Genomic DNA, 9211 nt, shown 5'->3' with positions numbered 1-9211 from the left:
CGCAGACCTCGCCGGCCTCCAGCGGGAAGCGCGCGGGCGGCGGCGGCGGCGGGATGGGCGGCCCGGCGCCCCCCGGCTGCGACCCCGCGGACCCTCCCCTCGGCGCGCCGCCTCCGCAGCCGCGCGCTCGAGCGGGCGGCGCGTAGGGCGGCGAGCGGGCTCCGGCCGAGGAGCCGCCGGTTCCCCCCCCACCCCCCCAACCCCCCCAACCCCGGCCACTCGGCAGCTCGAGCCGCCGCCCCGGGGCGCTCCCGAGGCCCCGCAGGAGGGACCATGAAAGGTAAGCCCCGCGCGCGCGAGGCCCGAGGCGACCCCCCGCGGGCCCCCCGCGCCCACCCCCGACCCCGCCCGGGGCGCGGCGGGCGCCTCTCCTGCCGGCGGGGCTGCGGAGGGGACGTCTCCCCGGGAGCGAGCTCCGGGCTCTCCCGGCCCCTCTGATCCTCCTGCGGAAGGCATTGGTCGGGAGGACCGAGGGAGCCCTGAAGTCTAGAGGAGGGGGAGAGGAGAAGGAGCGGGGAAGAGTTCACACACAGCTCCCTTCACAGTCCTCTTCTCACTGTGCGTTGCTCTATCCCTAAAAACAGTTGTAAATTCCAGAGAAGTTCCTGATCCCTTTAACCGGTCATCGCAAAAAGATGCCACTAGCCCAACCTTCTGGCCGCGTTAAAGCCCCATCCAGGGGACCCATCTCAGAGGCTCCTGCAGCCCCTACCTAGCCTTCTGCCGGGTGCCAGGCCTAGGATTCTCCTCCAGGAACTTCAACCCCTTCCTCAGGAGAGACCTGTTGGGTCCAAGTCCCTCAGGCCAGACCCTGCCCTTCCTGCCTCTGAACCCTGGCTGACCCACCCTCTGACCTCCCAGGGACACAGCGGCTAGGGAAGGCGTGTGGTCCAGGCCTGAGCTCTCCCCAGGGCACTGGGTCATCATCCCCACCGTAGCCCTTGCAGCCAGGTCCTGGGATGGACACAAGAAAGGGACTTGGTCCCAGGTGCTCATACCTGGGCCTGGCTTTCTTCAGGCCTGGGAAAGAGCACACTTTGTCTTAACACTCATTTTCAGGCCAGGGGAGCAGCAGACATTGGAATCATCCTATGGGACAGGGAACCTTTCAGGTTTTGAATGCTCTCATCGGTGCTTGTCAGTAATCCTTCCCTAGCACCTCGGGCAGGTGCTGGGCTCCTGGCAGTGAGAACCTCCCCACTTCTTTGACTTCCTGAATGTGGGGACTGAAAAAGACCTTCGAGATCATCTAAAGGGCTTGAAACTCTACTCTCGGGTGTTGTTGAAGAAGCAGCTCTGTTTGCGTCTTTTACATAGAAGGGACTGAGGGTTCCTGTGAAGAAAGGGCTCACAGACAAACCTCTGACTGAATACAGCTGCCATGTTGTATAGTTGAAGAAACTGAGGCCCAAACAGATAGAAGCAGCTTCCTGGGTGTGCAAACCTGTGCCTCCCCACAGGTCCCTGCACTCGGAAGGCCTCATACATACTAGGTTTAATGTCTTGAAGTTCTTAATAACTCTTAAACAGGGTCCCCTCACGCTTTCATTTTGCACTGGGCTCTACAAATTATGTTGCTGATCCTGTGGATAGGAGAAGGAACGTGCTTACGAGTCACGGCTAGTCAGGGGGACCAGAGCCCAGGGGCCTGACTTCCAGGCCGGAGGACTGGCTAGTATGTCCCTGCCTCTCTGTCGCGTCCTTCCCTCTGGCCCCTCTGTCTGGGCTTCCCGATGGCCTCACCGTGTCTTGGGCTGTCTGGGATGAGGCAAGCCAGTTATAATGAATGCCAGGGAGTTCCCTTGGCTGCAGAGAGGAGCCTCACCCACGAAGTTCCTGCTCTCAGCTACCACATCTATGGAGCTGTACCCACCCCCGTTAGCCGGCCTGGGGTAGGTCAGTACCCAGAAGCCTCTGGAAGGGTCTTAGACCACATCTCACCACAGGCTTGGGGCCCACACTGCTCTGGACCTTAGTGACGATGGTAAGATGCTACACATACTCGGAGGGTTTGGCTCCACCAACATCCCCGACAAACACAGTAAGAGAAAATCTGGTGAGGGCAAGACAGGACAGAAGTCCTCTGAAATGGAGGAGACATCCTGCTCCCATAGAGGAGGGAGTTAGGAGCACATGACCTGCCTTCCTGAAACTCAGTGAGGCAATTCCACTCCTCTGAGTGGAAGAGAAACAAGCTGGTGTGGATGAGTATCTGGAGGAGGACGGGCTGTACCATGTTAGCAGGTCTCCGGGTCCTCCTGGCGTGCTGGCTGGAAGTCTGGGCTCCCTCCTTGGGTTCCCAAGGTCTGTGCCTCTCACCTCCTTTTCCCCATTCTCAACCAACAACCTCACCAACCACGTGGGGCCAAATTCCTGTTCACTGAGGCCTTTGGGGACAGCTCCCATGTGTTTTTCCTCCAGTCTCTGGGAAGCCTTCCATGATCTCCCATAACATCCCAGGGGCACGGGCTCTAGGGCTGCAGGGGAAGACAAAGGTTCATTTCCAGTACAGCTCCCTCCAGGGTCTTCCCTCATCCTCCCCAGGAGCCACGAAGAGCTGCCGCCTCTACCTGAGATGGAAAAAGCAGGGCAGACAGCAAATATTTGGCCTTTGGATCTGTGGAGTATGAAAAATCAGGACGTTTTTTCACCCACATGGAAAAAGGAAAGTGCCCAGCAAAGCAGGACGGCCCTTCCAGACTGGCCCTTCCCCAAGGGGAACTGGCTTCCAACCCTCCTCCAAAGGCCCCACCAATCTGAGAATTACATCTGTTGGCAAAGAGTCACCTCCCCCCTCAAAGCAAAACACGGTGATGTTATGCTTTGTGGGGGAGAGGGGCGTTGGTGAGGACGGTACTTAAACAAGAAAATGCATTTGCTGAGGAGCACGGCCACCGGTGGCCAGGCGCCAGGGCCTACTCTGCCAGCCACGCTGTTTCCACCCCGGGGCCCCTCCTGCCTGCCTGCCTGCCTGCCTCTGGCCAGGCCTCCCAGGCAGCCACATCTTTCGATACCAGCTAGTACCTGGCCCCAGGTGTAGGCCTTCTCATACCCGAGGGGCAAAAAGCTGCCACCAGGCCCTTGGTGACAGGCCCATCTTGGAGCTTCCCACTGGCTTGTGTGAGCCATTAACAGCCACCTGTGGGATGGTTTACACACCTGTGGTGAGAGGGTCCTGTGGGGGGAGCCCTTCCAGCTCTATGAGGCGCCCCCCCCCCCCCACCTTTAGAAGCAGCCTGGTCCACTGTGATTTGAGAGTCAAAGACACAGGCTCTATTCCTGGCCCCACGTGAGGCTCTGGTCAAAGTGTTTCCCTCTCTGGGCCTCGTCCTCCTACTGGGTGGTCCCTGAGGCCCATCCTGCCCTGACGCAATGTGACTCAGCCCAGGAACTCTGAGCCTGAGTGCCACTCGGGGAGCGGAAGTGACTTGGTGGAGAGGTGGCTGGAAGCAGTCCCACTGCAGGGCGACTCTGTGCCCCTGGGGGACTTGTCCTCAGCCGCTTATACAAGGCAGAGGCGCAGCCCGCTGTTCCCCAAGCATGGGGGGAACAGCCCCTCCCTACAGAATCAGAGACCCCTGCCCGCACTCCGTGGACAGAGGGCGGCCGGGGCTGCAGAGCACAGCCGTGTGGTCCCAGGAGAAGCTGTCACCCACAGCTTGGCAGAGGGGATTGTACCCACTCACGAGCAGGTAAACTGGGTCCCCTTTGAAAGTCTGACCCCCATCCCCAGACCGCGGGCGCTGGAAGGAGCCAGAGTCTAAAAGAAAAGGAGCTGATGTGTAAAGAGCAGGGCGTAAAGAGCCACTAAACAGCTCAATTCGGGGGGACCCGAGGGCTCAGATGATGGAGATTAGCTCCAAACCCTTAGAGACACACACACACACAGCTCACCTTGCCATCCAGCTGGGGTAATTTTGATAACCGAAGACTCACATCCCAAAGCTAATTTGAGAGAAAAAAGAATTCTGCTTCTCGGTAGATGTTTGCTGGAACAGCTTAGCAGTCTTCATGAAGGCCAGGCAGCTGCGCTGGGTGCGAGGCCTGTGAGCACAGCTGCAGGACGGACCATGCCCCTCATCACTCATAGATACGCTGCCCATGTTCGATTGTGCTTCAGTTAGCGCGTGCGCGTGTGTGTGCGTGTGTGTGTGTGTGTGTGTGCGTGTGTGTGTGTGTCTGTGCTGTGAGCACTGAAGCCCAGGGTTAGAGCTAGCCCGCTCACCCGCCAGCTTTATAAGCTAGTAGTTATGACGAAGTCATTGGTACTCCCTGGCCCTCCTCATCTGCAAGTAGACTGGATCAGCTTTAATGTTCTTTCCAGCTCTAACATTCTACTCTTGTTTCTCCTTCTGCGAGCGTGTCTTTATTTATTTATTTTTATTTGAGTAGCGTTGACACACAACGTTACCTTAGTTTCAGGTGTACAACAGAGCTGGGCTCACCACAAGTGTCGCCCCCATCTGTCACCACACAACACTGTTACCATGTCATTGACTCTGTTCCTTATGCTGTGCCTTTTATGCTCATGACTTATTCATTCCATAACTGAAAGCCTGTATCTCCTACACCCCTTCGCCCATTTTGCCCACCCCCCTCACCTACCTCCCTTCTGGCAACCATCAGTTTGTTCTCTGTATTTATAGATTTGATTCTGTTCTTTGTTTATTCATTTGGGGTTTTTTTCCGGTTTCTGCGTATAAGTGAAATCATATGGTATTTGTCTTTCTCGGTCTGACTTACTTCACTTAGCATAATACCCTCTAGGTCCATCCATGTTGTTGCAAGTGGCAGGGTCTCATCCTTTTTCATGGTCGTGTAATATTCCACTGTACATACAGGGTGTGTGTGTGTGTGTGTGTGTGTGTGTGTGTGTGTATCCATCTATCTATTAATCTGTATCTATTTTTCTCTCAGAATAAGACTGTGGAGCCCACAAGGTAGTGTCAGAATGTGAGGTGCATGAATGTGGTGACCCAGGCTGCCTTTTTCTTGCCTCACTCTCTCCCAGTGCCTGGCACTTAGGAGGTATCCGCTACATCTGCCAGTGGGTAAATCTGAGTCCCCCACTGGGCTGAAATCCTGAAAGGCAAAAGGAACACCATGGATGGGATCCCCAGAACCTAATGTAGGCCTCCAATAAAGACTCGTGCTTCTATTTCATGTTTACTGACCATCTGCCAAATGTCAGAGTTTGTATGTCTATTTACGCCTAAGGGCCAAGAAAGATGCAAAGAGCTCAACATCCTTTCTCTCAAGGAGCTTACCCTTTGCCAGGATTGGTTCTTTTCCTGTCTCCCTCCTTTGCTGCTCCTCTTCTGGATGAGTCTGGTATCAGCTGTGGAGACTCTGGTTCTTAGGGGGCACCCATTCTTGAACGGTCTTACCCAGCCGTGTGGATTTGACACGTGGGGAGAGGCTGGTGATGAAAGGTTTACAACACTGGGCTCCGGACGCGTATTTCTGACGGTGTCCTGAACCACCTCTCGACAGAGACCTGCAGACACCTCCTTCAAGGCTTGGATGAGATACCTTCACGTCCACCTGAACCTACAGCTAAGCTATCGGTTATTCTGGGATGTTGCCCCACACTCTGATAGTTTCTGCCCTCAGGCAGACGAGACAGACACACTTAAGAGGAAAACCAGATAACGAAGGGAGAAGAAGTAACAGAACAGATGAATGGCATATACAGTGGATTCGGTAGGAATCCTGGGGAGAAAGAGCATTACAAGTTGGGGCTGCTTGGAGGGGCTTTCAGGAGGAGTTGAAGGGTGGGCAAAACTTGGATGAGGTCATTCAGGGGATTGTCAGGAGAGACAGGAAATAATGTTGGGAAAAGCTGGGCTTCTCTCATCTGTAACTGTTTAGTGATGGGTAGGGAGATTTGCCTGGAGTTGAGAGTCGGTTCAGAGACTCGGGGAGCCACAAGACCAGGAGGCCTCGAGTGCCATGCCAAGGACTTCCTGTTGTCCTTTTGATTTTGGAGCGGCCCTGGAAGGGTTTGTCAGGAGACAGCCCTGTTGCTGCTTCTCCCTGGGGACGTGCTCTAAGGACTTCAGCGCACATTAGAAAATCTCTACTTCCAGAGAATGGGAGGAAGAAAATGAGTGAAGAAAGGAGCCAGGATTGGTAAGGGACACAGGCAGAGAACTGTGTGGGTCATGTCACAGAAGCTGAGAGGAGAGAGTTCCAAGAAGGAGGAAATGGCCAACAACGTTGACCGTTCGTCAACAGGGTCAATTGATTCGAGAAAGCCAGGCTGCCCAGGCTGAGGGCAATGGGTAGGTCTGAAGCAAAGGTGCAGGGAGACCTCGCATTAGAGAAGTTTCAGGAAAAGGGAACTGAGTAGTGACCGTAAGAAGCAGGGCCAGGCAAGAAGGGGTTTTTGAGGTGGGGCCGGCCTGTGCTCATTGGAAGGAAGAGGGAGAGAAGACGAGGGAAAGGGTCACGTGGTGAGGAAGGAGGTAGCAGCAGGAAAGCTTTGCCTCAGAGAAAAGAAAGCCTCTCTTTTTGGGGACCTGAGGGAAGGGAGAAACGACATATAGAGACATAGGCTTGTTGCATTTAATCTTTTTATAATAAATACGCCTTATGAAAATTTTTGGAAAATTCAGTAAAGGGGGAAAAAAAAGTACTTACAGGAACTCCTACCCCTCCGAGATAATTGACAAGATTTGAACGAACATTCTTCCAGAAATCTTTCTGGGTATATTTGCACACAGATTTTTTTTTTTCATATGGATAAGATTATACTTTCCATGTTATTCTGTATATGTACTTTTAAAATTCAACAATAGAATATAGATATCTTCCCTGGGCAAAAAATAGAGAGCTGCACTATTTTTTAAATGGTTGCATAATATTCCATATACGACTTTTATGATCACTTATTTAACTAACCCCTTATTGATGGGCATTTGAGTTATTTACATTTTTCCTTGGGCTTATCATAGCATGCAGTGGTAATTTTTATACAACCATCTTTGCCTCATTGTGTAAGTATCCCTGAGGAAAAAACTCCTAGAAGGGGGTTTGGGGAGTCAAAAGGCATGCTCATCTGAAGTTTGCTCCAAAGGCACAAGCGGGCCCTTCATTCCCACTGGGCTCGAGGTGTAACACCCGCAGCGAGTTTGAGGAAGGTGGAGAATTTTGATCTTTTCAGAAAAGGAGGAAGTAGGTTCATCTTTGGGGAATAACGGGCTGAGAAGAGGAGGAGTAGTGAGCAAGGATCCAGGTGGCAGGACTTGACTGAAGACAAATCCACACTGCTCTCCGACATGCTCCCCCCGGGCTGGGTTCCCCCCCGCCACCCCGAGCAGTGCAGAGAAGACAGGCTGAAAGGGTGAAGGGCACAAGGGCCAGAAGATAAAGCTAACCCAGCGAGCTGAAGCTTATCCTGGGGGGCTAGACTGATGGCAGAATGGAGTGAGGAATGAAAAGGCTTAGTGCAGCAGGGAGTGGGAAGAGCAGTGGGAGAGGTAGAGGTCCTTGAGATCCTACAGAGGGAACCGCAGGGAACTTTCTGTTCCTGAGGGCGCAGTGGCTGAACTGTGGTTGAGGCGGAGAAGAGACCCATAGATCCCAGGCCTAGGAGCCCTGAGGTCCAGAGAACCAGTGGACTTTCAACAAATGTTGCCTCCATTAAAGTTGATGGCAGGAGACAGGATAAAAAAAATAATCCAGTCCAGGTGATGTGCTTATCCAGAACAGTGTTCCCCGAAGCTGGTGCACCTCTGAATACCAGTTCCATGGGATTTAATGCATCTTTTTTTTTTCAAGAATGGCAGGAAGTTCTACCATAAAATGTTTGAGAAACATAAAAATAAACACAAATTGAAGTGAACTTTTTTTTTTTTTGCGGGACTTGTCAAAATCTTCACTATGTTAATGTGAGTTTCTAAGATGGTAATAGAATATGCAGCATTTTCTAGACTTACTTGATCAAACAACTTTTTTTTCACAAAGAATAATTTGGAATTCCAGAGTGGTTCACAGGACATTGTTTGAAAAATAGGTTTCTTTCTTTTTTGGCGGGGGGAGGGACAGAGGGGGAGAGAGAGAGAGAGAGAGAGAGAATCCCAAGCTGGCTCCACACCCAGCAGAGAGCCCGACAAGGGGCTCGATCTCATGACCCTGAGATCATGACCTAAGCCGAAATCAAGAGTCGGATGTTTAACCGTCAGATGCTTAACCGACTGAGCCACCTAGATGCCCTGAAAAATGGATTTCGTGAAAGTTGGAAATTGGTCTTGAGCATAAGGGGCACTGAGAAAGGACAATAAAAGACAGTAGCAAGTCCAGTAGGATCGAAAAAAAAATCCCAATAAAAATGACAGCTACGACCATTTATCAAGTATTTACTGTGGGCCAGGTACTTGTCATTTGTCATCTCGTTGGGTTTCCACAGCAGCTCTGTGAGTAGATGGTGGGCTCTCTAGTTTGCACATGAAGCTGAGAGAAGGGAAGAGAGTCTCCAAGAGAGAGAGCAGAGACCTCAAGCGGTGAAACACAAGGAGAGTGAGGGGCTTAAAGATCCAGAAATGACAACAGAGATCAAGCAAGTGGTGATTCCCACCCCACCTCCCCATTCCCATGGGATTTGGGGGTTCAGGGGGACCAGAGGAGCTGCTGTCTACACAAAGGAGGACTAATGTGTATGTGATGGGGGAGGGTTGGGTCTGTTGCATGGAGTGAATAACCAGGGTTGTTTTCTCGACTGGAGGCTACACCACCCCTTGAAGCGGTATCTAGAAATGGGGTGGGCATTTGGAGTTATCACAATGACCAGGGACCACTGCTGACATTTAGGATGCCAAAAGTCTACACAGCACGGGTAAATCCTGTCTAATGAAGAATTGCGCCACCCAGAGGCTGAGTGCTCCTGTTGGAAACACAGGGTGAGAAAGGGGAGGAAAGTCCCTGGGGACAGAGAGGGCTTAGGAGAAAGGGCGAGTTTCCCCTCAGCCTGCGTGGTGACCAGGAGAACAGTGGAAGGCAGGCTGTGGGCTGGCTCAGAGGATTCAGACAAAGGTGGCAGGAGAGAGAAAACCTGTCCCAGAGCATCGAATGGGATTTTAGGAATGAAGGAGCAGAAAAGAGGTGATTGTTGTATGGAAGCAGATCACGACAACTTGATGAGCAGGAGAATCTCAAAGGGAAGGACCAGATTCATTAGAGCAGAGAGGGGCAGACCGATTCCCACCGGACT

General features: G+C 52.6%; 1 protein-coding gene across 1 annotated transcript in view; it reads left to right on the top strand.

Moving 5' to 3' along the window:
• Positions 1-9211, top strand: part of SCARA3 (scavenger receptor class A member 3) — a 48172-nt gene continuing 38961 nt past the window's right edge. The window contains exon 1 of the mRNA XM_078069484.1: positions 1-280. Coding sequence (XP_077925610.1) covers positions 274-280 — 7 coding nt within the window. The 5' untranslated portion in view covers positions 1-273. The remainder of the gene's footprint in view (positions 281-9211) is intronic.

The sequence above is a fragment of the Halichoerus grypus genome, chromosome 3 (assembly GCF_964656455.1).
Source record: "Halichoerus grypus chromosome 3, mHalGry1.hap1.1, whole genome shotgun sequence".
In the NCBI taxonomy this organism is placed as follows: domain Eukaryota; kingdom Metazoa; phylum Chordata; class Mammalia; order Carnivora; family Phocidae; genus Halichoerus; species Halichoerus grypus.
This window is presented reverse-complemented; position numbering and strand designations above follow the sequence as displayed.